We start from the raw sequence: 24,013 nt of genomic DNA on the forward strand, positions 1-24,013 counted from the left end.
CTTGCCCCTATTTCCCCCATTCCCCCAGCCTTGTTGTTGCCTCCGTGTCACACTTCTGTCTCTAGTTACTTTCTTCTGTCTCTTTCTTTCTCTCCGAACCTTTTCATCTCTTTGGTAACTGTTAAATATGCTCTCCTATTATCAGATCCACTTCAAGGAATTCCAAACAAACACAGGACTTATGCCTTCATGACACTGTGGGGCAGATGTCCTAAACAGGGCAAAATAGCGTGTGAGTGCAACCCCCAAATAGCGCTGATAGGTGTGGTTAAATTTACGGGTGATTTACAAAAGTTGCGCTTTTTTCATAAATAGGTGCAGTCAGTTCATTTCAATATGACATGCCCAATCTGCCAAGAACCATGCAAGGTGATATTCAGCTAAGAGTAATTTACTAACACTACAGGCACAGCTCATTACTTGCTGTGAGAAAAGCATATAATTATAGGTCCATGTTCATGTCCATGTGTACATTAAATGTACGCCTACAGTGGCAGTCTGGCAGAAAGAGTTGTTATGATGGAAACAGGCTTCAGTCATTACCAGACACTCAATGTAGGACTGTAAGCTGTACAACAATATTTTTACATTGTGTTCATGTATTAAGACAACTTACATCTCTTTAAGAGATAAACCAGAACCAGAAATACCCGACTGATAAAAGTTTATTTCTATACTCTGCGACTGGTGGTGTTACCACAATTTTTCTATGCTAGATTTGTTTAGTTTAAAAAAATGGATTTGGAGATTTGATGTGAGAGTCTTCTGTGCATCTGTGATCGATATCTCAGCTATTGTCAAAGTGCATACAGCTGAATTTCTGTAGCTCCACTACTAAAAACAGTCATGAGACACAGCTCACGAGAGCAGTGTGTGCGCTGTCCATGGTTCTGAAATCTTTTTTTTTTTAAATGAAAAATGTAGGTTTAAAGTTTATTAACATAAATGCATTGATCAGAAGAAAAACAAATATTACCTTCAGACTTTCAAACCAAATCAAACAGGAAAAGTGACTTTTTCTCTCAAGCACAGACTTACTGTGCTAGAGGTCAAAGGCCTGATTATTTTTAGAATTGGTTCAACATCATTATCCATCTATTCTCTCTGTTCTTCAGCTATTTCACTTTGAACCTCGTTGTGAAATTCCTGCCACAGAAGTGTCAGTATGTTGTGTTGCTCCTTTTGACTGGTGGTTCCAGGTCATTTATGGAGCAAATTTACATTTAGGTGGCTTAGAAATCTGTATGTTTTTATCAGATCTTCATCTGGCATTTCGAATACATTTACACAAGTTGAGAAATGTCTCATTCTTTTAGGATGTGCTCTTAAATCTCTGCAATGCAACAATAACTACCACTATATGAAGTGCTTAAAATAATACATGCTTTTTTTTCAGCATTAGATATTAGTCCAATAAATTGCATGTTCCAGTTGTTAGTCAGTGTGTTTGTGTACACGATTTAAATATTCTCCCCCCTATATTTTGTACTTGAGAAAGGAACTCCCAAAAACGCATATGGAAGGCGATTGGTCACAAAAATTCACAAATGAATTCTCTCCTCTTAATCACAGTCATGTCGCTGTGGTCTCTTTGTAAATAATAACAGTACATTTATTTATGGCAAAAACCACTTAACCCTGGTGCAACACATTTGTAAATCTGGCTTTATATCTGCGCTGATGGCACTACTAAGAAGGTATGGTGGTTTCAGACACAACTTTACATCCCTATTTCCTGGCGAAGGCTTTAAGATTTAACAGTTAAATAGAGGACTTTTTTTTTTCTTCGTCAGTCTGAAAATGGAACTGATGTTACAGGATTAAATTAGGTGTAAAGGGAATTAATTGGATTTAAGCGAGTCTCTTGTCTCACAGAGCAAATTGTTATCTTGTTCCTGCACCTATTGTTTGGTTTCCTGGGTCAGCATTCCTTTGAGGAAGGCATCTACATTTTCTCATTAGACAACATAGTCTTTGTTAGCGTTAGTGCATTTCCATAGGTGAAGCCTACGGTTTCTTTGGTAAAATAAAGAGTAAGTGTGGGTGAAATATGCATAAGGTTATGATTAAAATATAAGGTGGTTTTGAAAAAAGTTGCACTCAACAAAGTCAATCGAGTGTGATTATTTTGACTTGATTTGATGCTTCGACAAGGTATATTCTCTTTCATATTCAATCAGGATTTTTTTTTTAAATCAAGTAGCAAATATGTAATAAAACCTGAGTTTGCTCAATATATTACAGGGAAGGCAGTCTGCATAAGTAAAGTAAACATGCACCAAAAAAGGAAAAGGAGACATAATCACATTGACAGAAACACATTTTTCATTTTAAAAATTGCATTTGTGATGTTAAAAAAGCATAGGGGAAATTTATTTATAGTGTAGGTTCTTGGCACGATGCCCCATTGCCTTTTCTCTTTACTTACTCTTTATTTCTCCACGTAGAAAACTAATGTTGAGATGCCAATAAACAAGGCACTGCTCCAGAAAAAACAGGAGAAAAAATCTATTGTAATGCTCTGTGAGCTATCTGTGACCCATTGGCGCACACTCTAATTCTTAATGAGTAAAACTTTTTTTTTGTATACAGTTAAAGGTAAGGTCAAGTTATGTGTGTAATTCTGAGTTGTTGGGCTTTGTTCATTTTTAATGCACTACTGATTAGTAATCTATTTTCACAACAGAGCTGCATGGGGTGCACAAAAAATATAAATAATCCCGAATAATAAAGAAGTAGGCGAATTAGACAAAGGTAAACAAACTGAAAGAGACAACGCATTGAAGTTTTGCTTGTCTTCCTGCATTACACTGAAAAGTAGACCTAGAGAGGAAGAGCGACACATAGAGACTTGTCAGTCTTGGCTGCTATACACAGATCTGGCAGAAGCAGCTTAGGGACGCAGCCTTGTCCATCATCCTCCTTGCTGACAGACATGGACAAAGGCACATACGACCAAAGACCTGACAGATGCAGGACATAGTGTCTTTCTATCTCCTTACATATGTGACAGTCTGTTTTTTATGCATGTTCAGAATTTCCTATCAGGTGAGCAAAATTGTACATTTTTTCATGCATTTAATTTCAAGGGTAAACCGTCAATACACAGTACTCTACTTTCTTGATTGAAACCCCATGCTGCTTTAAATTCACCATTTTCACTTTTTATTGAATCAATGCTGATTTTTGGTATGAGGACTTTAGAAACTTGACAATGAGCATTTTGATGACTGTACAGAGATCACAGACTGTTTATGGTGAGTGTAATGCAGCAGGTGGTTCAGTTAATGAACAAGTTATGAAAAAGGTATGTGAAAAACAATCCACTGGACTAATATTTCCACATAAAACCTAGTTCAGAGTGGTGATTTTTGCCTCTCTCCCCTCTCCACTAATTTGTATTACCCTGTTGCACATGTGAACATAGTGTTTCATGCCAAAGGTCATTTCATTAAAATGCAGAAATATGTCTTGAGTTCTTCTGCGTGGCAGCTACCAATAAGCACATCTTTGTCATACAAAATATACTTTGAAACTTAAAATGATAATAATAAGAACAAAAAAGTAGCATATAACCAACTGCATCAGTCATCAGTGTGTTATTAAAGTAGATAACTACAATTTATTGAGAAACTATAGGATTAAAAAATTGCAGCGGTTTAGTATTATTGTTTGTGTCAGAAATCTATAAGAGGACAGGTCCATTTGTATCACTGGAAAATATAGAAATACAATAATAGACACAGAGCATACTCAGGATCAGGATCTCCACCTTTATCAGTGACCCTATTTTGTCTGGTACTACCCAGGGCTGAGGACCATTGGTGAGAGTTGGAATGCAGATTGAGCAGTACATTGAAGCCCTCTAACATAGCTAATCCATGACCTCTCACATCACTGGAAGGTCAGGGCACTTACTGTAATGGCACATGTCGAGACGACAGAGACATGAGCTTCATAAAAAAGGAAACACCACAATGGTGACATGGTTCTCACTCTGATCTGTACTTGAAACTAAAGTAATTTAAACACTCAAGCAAAAGGCATTTTTTCTCCCTTTTGACATAACTGTTACACCGCTTGGTTGTTTATGTGTATGAATTGTAGGTACTACAAGATTTTGCATGGTTTTATACTATGAAGATGCAAATTATGTTTCTGTAGAGCGCTTAAGAAGGTGCTTTATTTGATATTATATCATGGGATCTGTTACATTACAATATGTTGAATTACAAGAAGACTGAGGTTTGTGCTCTCACATGAGACTGTTATTCTATTTTATTGCATTGCATTCACTTCACAATTTTAGCATTTTGTTTTATTTTATTGCCTGTGGAGTGCTGGGGAAATTTTGTTTTTAAATTCATTTTTCCGCCTAAATGTTTTATTTATGATTTGTCTTTGCCACAACCTTGTCCTTTAAAAATCACTCCAATGATTTTTGTTTTTCTCAGCGAATGTTCAAATGTACATTTCTACTCCCTCATATTCCATTCCTGTCATTCTGTCATTCACAGAATATCCTGACTCTTTCGCCAAACTTGTTTTGCTTTACATGCGTTTGCTGCCATTGTATGTGTAGTAACTTTACTTTGAAGTGGCTTGAACTGTGTGTTGGTTGAAGATGGGAGACGGTGAGAGAAAGAAGTGAATGAGAAAGGCAGATAGAAGAGATCGAAGAAAGGAAAGGAGTGGAGACAGAACCAGAAAATGCAGAATGATGGCACAGTTTTTCTTCCCACATTCAGCTGTTGAATTATAAAATAGGAGTTTTCATTTTATACTGCACTACAGCAAACTCATAAATAAATATTCACTGTATTTTATTTGCATAGACAATGAACAAAGTACACTTCCTTTATTGCAAAATGCAACTTTTGCTCTTCTTTTCTCCTTCATGTTTCCTGATTGCAGCAACACATAAAATGATCAGCAGGGAATTTTTTCACTTTTCAAATACACCAAGAAAAAAATACTTTAGAGTGAAAAAGAAAAAGTAGGTTTTCAGGTTGTTACAAGAGCGTCACTATTTTGTGCCAAACACAAAAACACACCTTGATTAGATTATTACTGACATACGCAGGTGTTTTTATACATACACACTCACAAGAATATCATGTACAGAGAGCTTATCAAGGGAAGGGTATGGCATGTTTGCAGGCAGTTTTGGCAAGACATAAAGCAAGAGAAACACAAGAAAGTAATAATGAGAAAGAAGTAAAATGTGGATTGTTTTTTCCTCCTACTTCTGTGTTGAGGAAAACTTTCTTTTACTTCAGAGTGCGTTTTTGTCAGTGTTTCTTGTTGTTTGCGTATGTGTGTTAATAAGAAGAGGCGTAAACACGATAGTGTGCATGTGTATGCATGCTTATAAAGTGTGTTAATAAACTGAGGGAGGGTCTCGTCAAGGTGATAAATAGAACAAAGCACACCGGGACAGATTAGAGAGAGAGAGAGCGAACAAGAAAAAGAAAATAAAGAGATTAACTATAGGATGCCTTGAGAGTGAAGGATTGAGGAGGGGCAGAGGGAGGGATGAAGCAATATATACTGGGAAGGAAGGGAAAGAAATCACTGAGGAATGGATGAAAGGGTGAACAGAAGCTTTATAGGAGGAGGTGAAGAAAAAGAAATGGGACTGAGAGATGAAAGAGTGGACCTGGCTGGAAAAAAATAAAGGAACTGGGGAATGATCGTGAAGAAGGAATAGAGATTAGAACATCTAGAAGGGAACAATGGAGTAACAGGAAGAGGATGGGAGGGGCGGGTGAGGAGGAAATTGTCTAGATTAAAGAGAAACATGGATTTAAAAAAAGATGCCAGTGCTATAGTAAAAGAAGGTTAACATAAGGAAAACAAGACTGGAAGAAAAGAAAAGAGTTGGGATGAGTGGAGAAAGGTGACAAAAATTGAGCATCAGAAAGATAAAGAGAAAGAAAAGTGGTGAAGCATACTGAATGGGAGCATAGAAGGAAAATGGAAGCAAAATTCCTAATCATGTCCCTGAAAAATTACTAATTCATTGTGGCCTTTCTCATAAGCAGAGCTGCATTCTCTGAATTAGACATAATCTCCACCTCAACACACATCTGATTCAGCCTGCTTGCAGCAATTATTCCGGTAAAACTCTTAACTTTCTTAAGAGCCTTTGCTGTCACTCCTTTGTCTTCTCCCACCAAAACATACCGTGGGAGTCGGCACCATGCTGCGTGAATCAATTTTAAAAGGCGTTCTATACAAAGAGAGTATGGCACGTATCAGAGATTAAAGAAAATCAGTGAGAAAATCGGGGCAGGGAAATTCCAAGCGATGCAGATTGAATTTTTAAGCAAATTGTACCTTAACTGTCACTGTAACAACTCAGCTTTCTTTTCTCTTCGGTTTATAATGTGGTCGTGTGAACTTTAGATTAACCCTGCCTTCTCTTTTTTTCTTACTTTGTCTCGTTCTACATTCTTCTCTGCAGGGTGTGGTTCCAGTCAGGTATCAACTTCCTGGCTGTGAAACCCAGCAACCTTGTCGCATGGGAGATCAAACAGGAAATGGCACCGGGAAGCAGTTCGTTGGCAGTGATGTGCCAGAGAAAAGCCTCCTCCACAGCAGAGAGGTAGGACTCAAATTCTCATATCTATTCTTTTTTAACTGCTACCTCTGCCATCCAGCAGCTCTTTAACGTATCCCTTTTATAATGAGTAGTTGTGGGTGAGTAGCTGTTGGAAATGGTCTTTGATCTTTGTGCTTCAGGGCCATAAGAATGATAGTGCCAGAAATTTCTTAAAGCAGTGTTAGTTGTCTCTACAGTGACAGTAAAAGTGTCAGTTAATTTGAGAAAAGAAATTATTACAAGGTCATTTTTTTGACAATAACAATAACCATAACTTGTGTACTCTATACATTAGCTTTGAGTTTAAAAGGTATAGGATTCAATGGCTCTTTTAGATTCTTACTGTTTTTTTTTTTTTTTATTGAACACAATAATCTGTAAGCCATCTTTGAATAAGCAACTGAAGAAATCAGAAATTAAACATAGTGTAATTGTGTTGCCAGTAAAGAAGTTTTGTCTTATTGCCTATGGACTTATTGGTGATATGTGTGTATCACAGAATAAATACATACATGCATGTAGTACACAAAGGCTGGCAAGTGTAGACATCAGTGACTCACAACTCATGCTAAATTTGCCATGCATGTGTGAGTGTTTAGTTGGTGTCATCAGGGTAAAACCAGCAACGACACAGTAAGTACAGTCTCTTTTTTTGTTTGTTTTTTGTCGCTAATGTAGCAGTCAATTAGTACTTAACCTCAGTGCGCGCTTACACTGACTTTGTTGTTGTATGGCGTTGATGGAGAAAGCAAATATAATCACTGTGGGTGAGATCTAAAACCCCAATCTCCCAAAAAACGTCTCACTTAAAAAGATAGCAGAAGTTAATTGGATGGAACAGAAAATGTATTTGTGTTTAATTCGCATATTGTTACAGCTCAAAGCAAGCTCCAGGAATCAGTAATACAATTTTATTCCAAATCAACAAATCCCCAGTTTAAACTATATGGATATTATAAGAGTGGCCATTTACAAAGTAGTTGGCTTATTACAGTTCTTACTCAGTCACTTTCACACTATCAAGAGCAAAGCAAGTCATTCAGTGTGCTGTTGAATTGTTGAGTAATGTATTCTTGTACATATTTTCAAAGGGATTGATCGCATTTTGGAAACACTATAGTTACAAGTGTCAAATATAAAATACACTGCACTAAAGAGGCTTTTATAATTATAATCTATACTGATGCAACCATATACTAGTTTGATTAATCAACTTTAAATACTTCTTTCCTCTTATTCTCTTGTTGCTTTAAAGCAGTGCTGATGAATGACTTTCCATCTTCAAATCATTATTACATGGCCCCAGCTCAATTTGCACCACTTAGCTAGCTGTTAGCCACACCTTAACTCAACTGACAGACAGCTTCAGCACCAAGGAATGAGCCAAAGTGAGCATTAAAAGATGTATAAGTGATGACACATCAGCTTTGAGCTTTCAAATTAAGAGCGTCAGAGTTAAAAGTGTTTTTTTTTTAAATCAGATATTTGTCTTTGAAGTGTATAGTACAGAAAGTATCTACCATGGACAATCATACTTACAACTGGCAGGTACTGTAATACATTTACTGGGAAACAGTTCACTGCTGTGAAGTTATGTACCAGGGGTTTACATTTACCAATACCATTTCCTCAAATAATTGGTCTATGATTTCTAATCTGCACCAGTTTCCTCAATGGTTGCTGCTGAGGTGTTGCACCTGACTAACATTCCTCGTGTCTTCAATCCCTGCCCATCCCAGTGTTAGAATTTTAAATATGGAAAGTATTCTTTGGAGCTGTTGCATGGTATCATACCAAAACTGAGGGGTAGAGGACCCTAGGATTTACACATAAAACAAACAGGAGCTCCTATGCATCATGTTGTGAAGTTTTTTGCTTAATCTAAGCAGCTTTTATTTATTTATTTTTTGTTTGAGCCCAGCATGGACTGTTACCACTGGCTGGCAGCTAGCTATGCTATTATCACTAGCATCTTCTGAAAAAACCTCCTGGCAATCTGGGATGAGAATGCTGTGTTTCATAATGGGCTTAAACTCATTTGCACTTTCAAACATTTCAGATTTAAAGAGAGAGGCATTTATGGAATTTGGTATTTATATCATGTCGAGTCGTTGGATGGAGTTCTGGTGTGTATTCCAGAAATCTAATAAAAAGCAAGATGAAGCTGCTTACTGTGAATAATAAAATCATCACTGACTGGTTTTCACACAGTGGTTAAGCTAGTTGTTAACTGTTCTTTTATTGTAATGTTATATGTGAGTTCTGTTAAAACTCGCACTCTTTTTTTCTCATATTTTATTAGGACTCCATAAGGATTTTTTTGTTTGGGTTATTACAACCAAAATGACCAAGCCTGGGGGACGGAAAAGAAAATAAAAGAAAGAAAGTGAAGTTGGGGAGAAAGTTAACAGAAGGAGAGGGAGAGAAAAATAGAGGATAGAAATGGAAAAAACACTGAGATGCTGCTTTAACACAGATAACAGATAAACAACAGCAATAACCAACATATGCATAAATAACAGTGACAATGTTACTGAACAGCACACAGTATTAATAAGATATTTTTAGAGGCAGCAGCAGCCCAAGATAGCGTGTGCCTGTGAGTACCTGTGTGTACACCTGTGTGTGTAAGCAAACTTGTGTTCATAAAGTTTCTCTGTGTAAGTGTATAATAGTTGGGAGCCAAAGCCCTGCCCCCCAGGACCTGAAGCAGGCATGGAGGAGACCCAAGCACACAGTCCCAGACACAAAGAACCACCAATGCACTGGCGGGTGGGGGCACCAGCCACTGGCAGGGAGTGTGGTGGGGGAAATAGGCCCATCACACCTGGGGGAGCCTGAGATGTTCCAAGAGGAAGGAGGAGTCTAAGACCTGACCTGACATACAGACAGGCAAAAAGGCATACACAGACACAAGCATGCATTCCAGACCCAGGAGATGGTTCCCTTCACTCTGGGGTGGAGACAAGCAGACCGCCCTGGTCCCACAGCAGTAGAGCAGTGCACCAGTCCAGACCCCGACCAGAAGGCCAGCTCCTCCTCCTCCTCCCGGCCTCCAGCCCTGGATGAAAAAAGGGTTGAACAGAGAACAAGGATGTAAAAAGACCCTGCCCGTTCATACGTGGTGTTGATGCGAGGTGTTCTAAAGTGTATTTAAAACAGAGGGGCCATGGCGCAGACGACCCTCGGGCAGACAACAGCTGGTGTCAGCACAGCCTGTCCTCAGAACCCTTAATGTCTACATGCAATTTAAAATTGAGGAGTGGGCATCAGCACCAGAGGTGAGGCTCAATGAACAGACCCCCCTCTGGATGCCATTCAGTGTGCCCACCGCCAAGGCCCTATATGTACGTGTCTTGAAGTGTCTAATGTAAGTAATGAGAGTGTCTAAGTTGTGGAAAAAACTGAGAGACAAGACCCCCCAAGAACCCACCCCAAGGGAACCCCCACATACCTCAAGCCCATTCACCTCCCCACACCAACAACAACAGCTAGTGGGACAAAACCACAACCCCCCATCCCTACTAGCTGATGGAGCCCAGAGAGACTGATCTGATGTGGTGGCAGAGGCTTTCTTAAGACTGATATATGGTCCAACAAAAGGTCTCTATATTGGTGAATACTAAGATTTACTGTATTTTTCCAGATGATGGGGACAGTCTTATTTGCAATGCATAAGGTGGTGAGAGTCATGTGGAGTGTATTCATCTCCATAGTGACATAATCTAGAAACTCACACATGCTGTCAGAGACTCTTTGACAGCGGAGCTGATATTAAGGCTTTTAAAGCATACATGTCATTTGATATTTTAGCTAATGAGATCTGAAATTTCTATGTTATTGCATAGTGCCTGTTCTACGTGTAGCCAGGTCTCAACTAAGTTTTAACCATCCTGAAATGTATTGTAGCCCATTGGCTAAGAAGTAGTGGTGAAAGTTAAGCACATCTAGTTCTCCTCTATCCTTGGTGCTCTGTAGCATTTTTAAGCTTATACACAGGGGTTTCTTTCCAAAGGAATTCAGAGATTGAAGAATCCAGAGATCTAAACCAGTCAGGTAATGGTTTACTCTGGATCAGTGAGAACAAATAACTGATTCTTGGGAAAACCATCATTTTTATTGAAGTGACCCTTCCCGTCAGAGATATGGGTACAGACTTCCAGCTAGGCAGATCATCTTCCACCTTCTTAAATCTGCAAGCTTAGGAGAAAAATTAATGCCTAAATATTTAATATATCGAGACTGCAATGATGCCAAAGAAGAATTATGGAAGAAACAATTAATCAGAGGAATTGGTGATTTTAAGCAGTTAACAACATATACAGTTGTAATAATGTACCTGATTTGCCACTGTGTTCAAAATTTTGCAAGCAAGGTCTTTGTACTAAGAATTGAGGGTTCTTTTTAATCAATTATTTCATTTAATGTTTTGCATAAAATGTTTTGCTTTACGTATTTTGTTCATCACTTTCTGTTCCTGGGAAGACATGTAGGCTTCTTCTAAGGATTTAATGGTTTCTTCTAATTCCTCAGTACATTTTCTCTTTTCTCCTTATGTGATGAGAATGAAATTATTTTACCTCTCATCACAGCTTTCCCTCCCTTCCAGAGAACAGATGCTGATGTTTCAGGCAAACTCACTTTCTATTTGTGTTCATGTTAATGGTCCTTGGATCTGGAATTACAGAGTTTGGTGATCTTCAAATAATTTTACCCTAGATAGAGGAGAATGCAATGATTGACTTTTGCTTTGGGAAAAGCTGAAACTTCACAGTTGCAACTGTGATTGGAGAGCCAGTGTTTGTGTAAGCACAATAGCTAACAGTTTGTGGTTGGGTTTAGAGGAATTAAATGGAAAATTATATAATGTTTTTCAAATAATATTTTGATCCTGTGGTGAAATTCAACTTAAACTTGAACTGGACACAGATTCATATTCCTGTGGTTATCTTGGCAAAATGGCTGGTATAATACTAAAGGTGTTTTTGGGGATATGTCAGCCATTGTAGCCTCAAGGCAGAGAAGTCATTTTCCAGGCCCATTGTCATCCATCAGGAAAGTGTTGTTTGAGGTGTTTAGATGGGGTTGATTTCAAATGACTACTAATTTCCTCGAGCTTTGGGACATATCCATGTCTGGTAGAGGCAGTTTTTTAAAATAATTATTTGATTTTATTTTGCCCTGAAGGAAAAAACTCATTAAATTAATGTGAAAAAGTGGTGCTTTAGAATTTAAATTATAATATGACTTTCAGAGACACATACAAAAAAATAAAATAAATCACAGATGCACGCACATACTCATTCAGATTCTTCTAAACACACATTTTCAAAGTGATCCTGTAAACAAATTTGTGCCTCAAAGCACAGATTATGACTCGGCAAACACAAATATATACACGTGTTTTGATGCACACAGATAGATAAATGTATAAGCAGCTACCCCCTAAATGAAACAGCAATGGTTTTTTTTTTTTTGTTGTTGTTGTTGTTTTTTATTTTAATTACAGAAAAGACATACACATATCCCATACCAGCATGCCAAGCGTTGCCAGCATACAACAGGCAGATCACATACTTTTATCAGTGACGGTGTAGGCGGGATGGCTAATTGAAGGAGCTGATCTCTATAAAGCTCTAATGAGATATTACTGGTTGGGACATGGAATTTTTGAGTATGCTTTTTATGAATGAGACGGTGGGAGTGATTACTACCTCTGACAATTAATCTTGTGAAGTGATTCGTGTTACGCCATTGTTATCCTAATTATATAATATGATCTGACACGATACGGTATTCATTGTATAATAGGAAATGCTTGGTGAGTGGATGCAGTAATTAGAACCATAGAGTAGGCTATGCTGTGTGTAGGTGTATTTTTGAGTGTGACTGCATGTGTTTATGCTTGTGTGCATCTTTGAGGTAGGAGTATTTATGCTTTTTAAAATATAGCACATGTTTGTAGCTTATAAAAAAAGAAACCAGTTGTTGAGGATGTGATTCTGTTCCATCATCGTAACTCCCAATTTTTTTTCATTAATGCATTCTTTTGGGACTTGGAGGTTTGGATCAAAGTTCTCATTATTTTCTTTATTGATTTTTATTATAAAGTAATTATTCATTATTTGTGCATTTCTCACTATTTGACAATTCTGTTATCATTTACTTTTAATTATACACCACCGCCATACTGTGTTATTGACAGTCTGCTTAGTTCTGCCTCCCTGCCCATGTGCCTCTGCATACCAGTGCTCCGAATGAAACATAATGAGATTTTTGGAGGCTGTTGCCATTGAAGCGCCTCAAGCAAGATTTGTTTCTTGTTGGAAATTCATTTTGATTATCATTTCAAGTTATATTTCATTTATTCATGCTATGTAATATAATTTTATTATAATATATTTTTCTGCTGTGTGTAATATTTCTAGTAAATGTTTTGTTTGTGTCATTTTCTGTTTATATATGGTGTTGCTGTAGCTTTTTTTTGTTTTCTGTCTCATTTATATGATCTCATTTGAACTCCACAGAAGCGGACCAGCCTCAGGATGACCTTAGCTTTGTGTTGGAGGTTACATGAGGAAAATGTTCCATAGTTTATGATGATCCTGCCAGAATGGGAGCAGTGCTGTATTTTGTGATCGTGGTTATGTGTATAGATTAACACTGCTAATGGGCTTCATTCAATACCAAAACTGGGGTAATGCACTTTCAACACACCATACGGGGACATGCTATTTATGTTTGGGGTTTTTTTTGCTTTTTTTTATTCTGTGCTAGTTGTTTGCTGATGCAGTCACAGGGAAAAACATTTCACTCTATGATTTTGAAGTATTTCTTGCAGTTGTTAAATATATTACAGCATTAGCAAGTTACTTTAACGAGTGACCACCGGGCTGTTCGTTGCAACTTGTGACATTGAAAGATGGTGAAACTGTTTTTTCTCGTTCTTTTTTAATTTATTTTGGAATGGAACAAAGAAGCAATTTTCGTAGGAAATATGTGAAATTATATAATTTAAAAGTAGACGCTCATTTTCTTTCAGTAGCTAAATGAATACTTTGCACTGAAAGCATCTATCTTTGTTGGGCATTACCACAGCTAAAAGTTCAACCAGTCTAATTCAGATACGAACATTTAACTCAATAAATATATCCGTCTTAAACATCAGCATTTAACAGTGGACACTGCTTCAATTAGTGTTAAGCTATTATGACTTTTATCTCTTGTTAAATAGAAAAGCAATACTTTTTTCAGTTTCTATAATTATGCATACAGATAAATTCATTAAGCTCTGCATAACTGAATTATTATCACCCCGTCTATATGCCAGAGCCACTCTTCCAGTTTCAAGGTTACAGCTCCTAATGCTCCTATTACCACTGGGATCGCTTTGGTGTTTATTTTCCATGTCCAGTTATTTCTTCAGGCCCTGGTAATTCTCAATTTTCTTGTTCTTTTTCTTTCTGCTGATCAACCCAGTATGACTGCAAAGTATGCAATAGACACGCTGGTCGACTGTGAAAAAGTTGCAGGAAATTGCAGTAAGCTGCAGTACCACCAGAGGGAGATGTTTTATTTCGACCCAGTATGAAAATAATTATGGGAAAACATTTAAACAGGCATTACTAACACATTCACGTGTAAATACATATGCATAGAAGGGCCCTGGGATGTACTTCATACCTTCCATGGCCACTAGTGACATCTTGGCTTTACATGTATTATCTTCCCCTGCTGGTACTGCAACATCTGCATGGGGTACTGCAACTTTTGCATGCATGTACCACTATATCTGGTTGGATTACCAGCATTTCCTTGTATGTCTGCAAATGGAAGTCCCACAGGACCTTAGCCATGTTGTTCTCAACCAACTTTGGTGATGTCTCCCATTGGGAGTCCATATGCGGCACAGATGTTTCTGCACACTATCCCAGCCACTTGCCTCTCAGCATCGATGGTACATCCCACACAGGAGCTTGGTCATCCATTAGTTTCTTCTCCTGTTCCTATTCATCATCCTTCTTCAGGCACTCTTGGAGCTGCTAATCTTGGGATGCCATCTTCCTGATGTATTTTTTGGATGCTCCATGCTTTTCCTGAATTGTGGCTCTGGCACTCACTAATCACCCGCCCTCTTTCTGCTCCTTGGAAAACCTCAGGGTGTTAGATCTCAGTTGGAGACCTCCTCCCTGTGCATTGTGAGGAGTTTTTGTGTATCACCATCAGTGGCATATATTTCTACCTGTGGCCAGCTTATTATTCTAGCTGGGTATCTGACGACTGGCAGGGGGTATGTGGATCTTATTCCTTGCATTCAGCTGTCTTCTTAGCACATGTCTTATACTCTGGAGGTATTTGGTTGTGGCTGACCTTTGCACATCTTTATCAACGCTCCATTTGGCGTTGTGTATATCAGTTTTTCTGCCTTCTGGTAGCTCCACCCCATCAATCCAGATCACTTTCACTGTCTTTCTGAACATCTGACCACACTTGTCCCGTTCGAATGACATCCTGATATCCTCACTGTAGATCCCGGTGAAGTGGATCACTGAATAGATGTCTCGCTCACCCCCGGCATACAGCTGTATGCATGTACAGGAGGTGGCTGAGGAGGAGCTTGCAGAAAAGCAGTGGGGACAGCACATCAGCTTGGTATATTCTGCACTTAGTGACATGTGTGATTGCCTCTGAGTAGGCCTCCAGTGCTCTCGTCCGCATCCACTGAGTTCTTGTGTGATTAATGCACTATTATCCGTGTACAGTGCCAAAAACACCAGTATCTATGTGTCAATCCAGATCTTATTTCATACATAACTCTATACCCCAACAGAATTCTAGTTGAATTTTCCAGATTCCTGAAAATTCTGAAAGTGTGGGTCACTGATCTGATAGTCACTCTAAATACCTAAATATAACAAAAAAATTTGGAAAAGTCTATATTTTCATCTTTAATTTAAAGATCATAAAATTTCCAACCATGACTGTTTAAGACCGTTGAACTACCGTTTACAAATCTTACAGGTACATTCTACCTCCTCCATCGCTTCTCTCTCCTCCCTCATCTTATGTCAGTAGATTAGACATACGACTTCTCCGTCTCTGGAGAGCTGACAACGAGGAAGTCATAACAACAGCAGCTGGTTATAATCTAACATTATGCTAGAAAACATTGGGTGGTAGTGTCCAAAAAAAAGAATAAATAAAATAAATAAATAAATAAATGCAAGCTAACAGTAGCAGGATATCATGAAAAACTCACCTCGGTATCACTCACAGTCACAAGTGAACATTTCAGTTTTGGAGAGTTTTTCAGCCTTCTCAAGAGTTAAGACATATGGATTCGTCACACCCTGTCCTGGTCTTGGATCTTGGACCCAGGAGTTTGACTTTTGGACTTTTAGGCTCTTGTTGATCGGTGTGGTTCTCAGTTTGTTTATTATTTAGGGATTTATTTCTGTTTAACCACCAGTGTTCCTGACTCTGTGTTCCTGTTAGCAAATGTTGATGAGGTAACTCAATCGCAATTGCCTTCACTGAATAAAATCCCTCATCCCATTTGTTCTTTATTTAATATGGTTCCAGAAAAACTGTCTTGCCAGTGTCTCTTTTATTCATTAGTGGGCTTATAATCCACCCATACATAACAATTTCAGGCATTTTTAAAGTAATGTTAGCCCACAACAAAACAAAAACGGGTATTATCGAGCCTGACAGTTGATATATGTTGGTAGGGTGTGTGGTACTTATGCACTGTGTTTCATAGGATAGCCTCTCATATCAGATTTGATGTATTTGATGTGATTTGTGTTTTTTTGTTTCTTTTGTTTGTTTGTTTGTTTGTTTGTTTGTTTGTTTGTTTTACATTTAATCAGCAGTCAAATCAGACCAAATGTATTTGGAGTTGTAGTTTAGCTAACTAGAAAAACACAGCTGATCGATTCTTTGTACTGGTTTAAATCCAAGCAATAAGAAGGAAATATGTAGGGCATAAGGTTAAGTAATGTACAGTTTTAGACAAACTAACTTAACAGAGAGCCTTTGTTGGAGTGCTGACAGTCTGCCTGGGATACCCATACAAACACACAAACACATAACATGGGGCCAAGATGTTGGCTGTCTTAGTTGGCACCCTCGGGGACTGAAAACACAGCAAGAAGAAGAAACGATAAAAAGAGAGAGGGATGCCTGCCAACAAGTGAATGAAGAGAGTGAGTGAGTTGAAGGGAGAGAGAGTTCACAGAAATGAACTGGAAAAAGAAGTCCTAATAGTGTGGCACTGTTGTGTCCCAAACTGCTTTTGTCAGGGTCCCTGGGTTTTGGACTCATGGTTTGGGGGGTTTTTTGTAAAGGTTTTTCAGAAAGGATTTCTATTTAGCTGTTTAGTCTTCTGATAGTGCTTTGATCACCTGTCCCTTTGTATTTTGAGATTTATTATTTTGGCCTTTGCCTTGCTTTTGTTTATTAGTTTGTTAATTACCTTTTGTGTTCCCTGTCTTTTTTCTAGTAGTGTCCCTGTATCTGTCTGGTCTCCCTGTTTGGTTTTGTTTATCTTGTCTGCGATTGAATTCAACGTCAGCAACAGTACTCAGAAAAGTTAGGACGTGGCAGAGTTCTCAGAAGGAAAAATGGGCAAAGGTTTACCAGTCTGCAAATAGCTAAACAAAATGTGTCCTCAAATTGTGGAACAATGTGAGAATAATGTTCCTTGATGTACAACTGTGAAGACTTTCAATATCTCATCATCTACAGTACATAATAACATCAAAAGATTCCAAGAATCTGAAGAAATCTGTACAAGAGACAAGGTTGAAACTCAAGATGTTCATGATTTGCAGTGAAAATAGGAACACTTTGAGAAATCACTGTCTGTGAACACAGTTCACCTTAACATCCACAAATGCAGGTTAAAGCTCTATTATGCAAGGAAAAAAGTCATATGTAAACATGATCCAAAGATTCTGCCATGATCTCTTGGCCACAAATCATTTACAATAGAGTGAGGCAAAGTGGCAAACTGTTCTTTTGTCACAGAAATCAAAATTTTACAGTCTAAATAAAGAGGACAAGGACTGTTCAGGTTGTCATCAGCGCTCAATTAAACATTTAGCTTCTTGTGTATTAATGGTGACTTTTGGGAGTTTTTCCCTAAAAATAATCCAAAAACACAAGAAATAACCACCACGGTGAGAAAAGTCGCTCCTTAGCACTCTTTTTTTTTATTTTCCTCAACCAAAAGTTTTCCACGCACACAAAAAAACATGTGCTTTAACTTGTACTGAAGCATCACCGACCCATATTCCACTTTTGTGTTTACTTTGCTGTTTTTAAGTTGTCTGCCAACACCTCACTGCCACATACTATTCTGTTTTTCTATTTCTATTTAAATTCTGCTCATGCCCATTTGGCTTATAAAAGTTTGACAGTGCCATATTATCTTTGCACTTTTGTTGCTTGTTGTTCGGTTGCAAGCAAACACTCAATGCTCCACACGTGTTCCTTTTAGCCTTTTTAAAATGTGGATAAGAGATTTAAAGATGTCTGACTTTTAAAGCTGATAAACATTCAGAGGACTTTGACAAGAGAGGCAAGGGAAGGAAGAACTGAGAGGGAGATTATGTGTATGCATGGACAGACAAAATGACAGAGAAAGGGAAAGACGAGGATGGAGGGAGGAGGCAACAGAAAATATGTCATGAACTGAAAGGCCAGGGAGTTAATAAATAATCCAAAGAAAGACTACTAATGCTAGTTAAACCTTTTGCATCCTGCTTAGATCTGATTGACATAATATTAATAATGCTGATTTGAATGTTCACGTGCCCTGCACACCTAGTAAAAGTAGTATAGAGTCACTGACACTACACAACAATAACACTAATTGTCCTCAAAGGAAATAAAGAAGGGGGGAGGAGTAGACGTGGAAAACAAGAAACGAGATAAGGTTTAAAAGGGTAGAAGGACACGTTTTTAACCAGTCAAAGAGAAAGTCTCTTGATGCATGCTCAGGTAAGGAGAAAAGATAAAGTTCACATCTAAAGATCTTCAGCATCTGGCTTAAACCATTTAACACCTGCACTACAGAGTTTCCCTTGCTCCACTTTTAAAAGCTTTGTTCCCAATGAGACCCCGGGTAAACCTGTAAGTGAATAAACAGTTTTTAAATAAACCTGTCCTCCTTCAAGGTTGGACCATTTGGGAACAGAGGTAATCAGAATGTATTTAAGTCCTTGTAATGGGCTCCATCGGCTTGTCTCTCACTTGAGGCCTCACAGTTATCCAACGAAGAAAGTTAACCAGTGCAATAGGCATTTTTTCCAAATTATTTAAAAACACATATATAGAGAAAAGTGACAAGGATACTCCTGTTTTTTTGTTTAAAGATAGTTGGGATAAAGTAGGATTTAGTAGGATAAAGAAAAAACTTGTGTTCATTGCTTGTGGTATGATGAGTTCTGCAATACTTCGCCACTCTGTCATAGCCCTGAACAATGACCTAGGCTGGCTAATTAGGACTCCTAGATATGGATGGGGTTTATATGTACAGCTTTGCCTAGCATCATTCTGTCACTCACTAAAATGACCCTGGCCACCTGGGCAAACTCAGTCACTGAGCAAGATTCATAGGAATACACATATGCAATTGAAAATGTATGTAGATATTCTTGTTCATTCGATTATACGACTCATCCTGATCATAGCTCACATTTCATGGATGCACTCAAATCTAAACACACCAACTTCCATGCAAACACACACACACGCTGGACTTTTTTGAATGTTTTTGTAGGCCATGCTTTAAATAACCTTCCAATCCCATTGGCTTATTCCCCTTGCTCCTACTCCCTCTTCTCTCCCTCCCTTCTCTCTCCCCCATTCTTCGTCTTCTCACCCTCTATGCCCCTGTTAAACCCCGTGGGAGCCTGCGTAGCCGGATGTGTGGCTAATTAAGGCGACCTACGTGGACCCTTGCGTGTTTGAGTCGCTCTCCTTAGAGATGTACAGTGTCATAGAGCGAGCGGCTGTGCCGATGCTTACACTAACTCCTTGTCTCTTGTGTGTATGTGTTTATGTGTATCGAGGAAGAGGTGTCAAATGTTGGAGATATCCCAGTCCCTTTTCATTCATCTTTTTCTCCCTTTTTCCTCAGTTTGTTCTATTATTCCCATTCCTTCTTTCATTGTGTCCCTCATGCCCTCCCGCTCTTTTGCACTGTATAACTTGTTCGCTTTCCTTTCCAGTCTCACCCACCTCTCATTTCTTTCCCCTTTTGTCCTTTCTTTCCCTCCTTTTTCCAGTCAATTTCACTTTTTCATTCTGCCCTCCTACTTTTGCCTTTCTCCCCTCCATAGGTGATAGAAACCCTAGGGCTCCATTGCTGCTGTTTAATTAATTCTTTTTATCATGTAAATCAAAAACCAGGCTTGTGTCCTTGACTTGAGAGCTCTCGAGCATGCACAAGAGAAAGAATGACACAAACAAACTGAGGAGACCGAAAGCCTCCGTCTCCCAGGAGGAGTCTAAAAGGATCTGCTGAAAGAAGAAGAGGAAAGGAAGAAGATTAAAAGTCGCTTTACTTTGTTTGAATGTGGGACAGAAGATTGTCTTTCAGTGAGCAAGGAGTGGATAGAAAAGGAAAAGATGGAAAAAAGCTTTGGATAAACTAGTGTAGCCTCGGCTTTAGCAGATTGGTGATTATTGTTTAAATGGCAAACTTAGGGAGGTAGTGTAAGGACAGTGGAGTTAAAGGTAGCAGGAGACTGTTATCCTCCACCATCGTTTTTACTAAGGGTTTGTTTCAAAAGCAAGACTTTTGGTCATAGTGGATTGCTGTCTTTTGGTTACAAAGGGATAAACAGTGCACCATTATTATAAAGTAATCAGCAGACAAGGAGGGGCGGAGCATTTGGACAGCATTTGCATGAAAAATTGTTGGTTGGTTGTTGGTGTTTGTTTAGAGGACCAGATTTATGGGGCCAATTAGTGCAAATCTGGACATCACAAACATGCACTGCTGAAAGTTTAGAGATAACAGTCTTTCATATTGACCAACATAACCTACCAAGGGCAGCAAAAATTAGCAAGTTCATAACAAGGAAACCTGATGTGGGAAAGACTAGCAACAAAAACTGTACACCTTTAGGCATGATTTAGTTTTAGGCTTTCCATAAAAACAATTGTCAGAATGAATAATTAACAGAATGATCAAGTTTTACACATCCCAGAAACACCACCACCTGACCTGATTGTACATTAATGAATAAACACTCCTTTTCACTACATAGCAGCCCATAAAGTACAGCAAAACAAATTCAGCACAAACTAATTCGAACTGTATTACTGAAACACAAAGTTAACAGAGAAATTACACATATTTCTGTGGATCCAGTTAGAAAATATCATAACCCTCAGGCTTCTTTAATTTATAAGTTATGCCCATTCTTTTTGCAGCGTCCTTTTTCCTATCCTCATACACAGGAGCACCTGGCATGTTGTTTCTTCAGACTGGTATATGTCGTGGTGGGGGTGTCTGTGCAGCAGCAGATATTTAGGTTGGTCAGAGGGAAACGGTCCTCCTATGCTCCTGTTTCTCCCACACCACCTTGTCAGCATTCAGCTATGACATTATGAAAATGCATAAATAAAACTACTTTTTCCACACAGAACAATGTAACCTTTCCCACATGTTCAGTATACCCAAAGGCAGACTTCTGGAGAAACTGACTTGTGGGCTTATTTTTCACATTTTTTACTTGGACCTTACATATTTATTTATCATAATATATTACTAATAGAGAAACACAGCATTATCATCATTATCATTCCAAATGATCCGTTGGGCTCTCTATTTAGCTTGCTGGGCAAGTGGTATTCTAAGTGTTACAAAAAGGAAGAGGATGCTTGAGATCTGCTGTTCAAACCACAACATTTCTTAAAGAAAAGCCCCGCTGAGACAAGAGAGGATACAGTACAAGGAGGAAAGGATCATCATCGTTGCTTTGATTGAATGTTTTTCACTTTAATAGCCAACTTACAGAAAAGGAAAGATGAAGAGGGCAATGGGAAGGACATGGAAGGTGAACCCAAATGTGAGAAAGATTTTACGCCCATTTCTTTCATTGCTCTGGAGAATGCCTATATTTTTTAGCAGTTAACATAAGGAGGAGAGGATTGTTACAGAGGGAATAAGGGGTAGAGAAAAAGGAGATGAGTGGCTGCATGTTTTGCCTGGTTGTCTTTTCATGCTTAAACACAGAGGGAAGAAATGGACAAGAAAGACAGAGGGAGGGTAAGATGGGGATTGAAGAAAAGAAGGGAGTCAGTGAGACAACATTCTTTGCTTTGAGGCTTCAGTGAATACTTTTCTTCTTAACATTTAGCCACCAGCAGGGAAATGATAGAGAAAGAAAATGAGACACAGAGAGGGAATGACAAAGGTTAAGAGTTGATGTATTATGGTTTTCTTTGAGAGCTGCAGGGAGTTGAAATAAGATAGGATCAGAATCAAGGTTGCATCTTAAAATCTGTTTATATAATGCTTACAGGAGAAGACATGTCGATCAAATGTCACAGCATTGTGGCATCTAATCCCTGGCATTTCTGTTGATAAAATCACATGTTTCTGGTAGCACGCTTAGTTACATTATAAAAGATATATAATATAGCAGACATTAGAAACGATGGTTGTAGACAGCGTGATGTCACTCATCAGTTTTGGATCCCGCATTCTGAACCAGCAGCTTTGCTGTGGAACCAGAACTTACCTTAAATGGATGAAAGAGTCAGGTGCTAATTTATCAGCTAATGCTAATGCAAGCTGCATTCATAAACTGTAGGATTGCAATCCCCTGATATCTGAAGGCCAGCCTCAAGTAGTACCTAGAGGAACAGTTTTTGCCACTTGTGCAGATTTGGAGGTTTCTTTTATTCCAGACAAACTTCTGTTACTAGGGGCTATGTTTAAAAAGTACTATACTTCTTAAACATTGCTACAAAATATAACTTTAAAGCCCATGGAAGCTGAGCATCTGCATTTCAGTCACATCATGATTGTTTGATTTACAGTAAAACCCACTGTAATGGCGAAGTTACACAAAACATGAATATAGCCAGCACTACATATATGTATATATCTAAACAGTTGTTTATATAATAGAGATTGTCCATATCATCACCATGTGAACATAGAAGTGGCATCTGGCAATACAGTGTTGTACTGCAGTCATGGTTACTGGGAAGTGTGCATTGCTAAACAGCCACAGTAAATTTATTCAAAGTTTTGATTTCCCTGAGTGCAGGTTTTAAAAGTTGGATAAACGATATTAGTCTGAAAAAAGGACTAATGTTAAGAACTCGTTCAATCAACCATTTATTCATTCAGTGCTCTAGTTACTTATCTTGATCTTTTGACAACCATCATAGCCTCATCAGCTCTTTTTTGAACTGTTTTGTACTGTTTTGATATAATCTAAATGCTTTTTACTAGTTGAATGGATTTAGTGAGCACAGAGTAATGGTGTGCTTTGAGTGAAGCAAATCCTTGTCAGTGTATTCACACACAGTAGAAAAGGAATATTTTACCTAAGCCCTCTTTAATGTTTCTTCCTGCTGTAAAGTGCTGTTGTGCAGTTCACAGCTTATATGCAGTCTGTTTCTCAACACCCCCCCCATATGGACTTTCATATGGAATAAAAGTCTAAATATATAGATTAAAACTCAAATGTATGGAATGAAAGTTTGAAAAAATATCGAATTAGATGTGGAATTTATGTGGAATGAAATTTGATTTCCTCTCCTTTGTATAAATGTGTAAAGTGAACGTGGAAGTAAAAAATGAATTAGAATGAGTCGAATCACTAAGTCAAATAAAATACAAAATATAAAGGTCGAAAGAGGATACTGAAACAAATATAATTTATTAAAATTGCTTAAAAAATATGAAAAGAAGGGGTAGATGGGTTAGAAACTATTTAAAGCCAGATCTTCCCCAATGTAAAGATGCCCCTGAGACAATCCAGCACATAACAGTAGGGTATAAGATGCTAGCAGGCAGGGCATACATGGAACGCCATAACCAAGTGGTCGGCATGGTATACAGGAACATCAGTGCCGAGTATGGTCTGGAAGTCCCGAGGTCAAAATGGGAGATGCCCCCAAGGGTGGTTGAGAATGGCCGTGGTGAGATCCTGTGGGACTTTCAGATACAGACGGACAAACTGGTGGTGGCTAACCAACTCGAAAAGATGTGGAGGGTGAAGGTTACAGGGGTCCCAGTAGTAATCGGAGCACTGAGGGCAGTGACTCCCAAACTAGGCGAGTGGCTCCAGCAGATCCCAGGAACAACATTGGAGATCTGTCCAGAAGAACGCAGTCCTAGGAACAGCTAAGATACTGCGCAGGACTCTCAAGCTC

The 24,013-nt window shown here is 38.5% G+C and overlaps 1 protein-coding gene across 1 annotated transcript in view; it reads left to right on the plus strand.

Annotated features, from left to right (window-relative positions):
* The window catches only part of si:dkey-215k6.1 (transmembrane protein 132C), a 265,444-nt gene that overhangs the window by 135,105 nt on the left and 106,326 nt on the right, over positions 1–24,013 (plus strand). The window contains 1 exon segment of the mRNA XM_019366062.2: positions 6,467–6,607. Coding sequence (XP_019221607.1) covers positions 6,467–6,607 — 141 coding nt within the window.

Source organism: Oreochromis niloticus, linkage group LG12 (genome assembly GCF_001858045.2).
Source record: "Oreochromis niloticus isolate F11D_XX linkage group LG12, O_niloticus_UMD_NMBU, whole genome shotgun sequence".
Lineage (NCBI taxonomy): Eukaryota > Metazoa > Chordata > Actinopteri > Cichliformes > Cichlidae > Oreochromis > Oreochromis niloticus.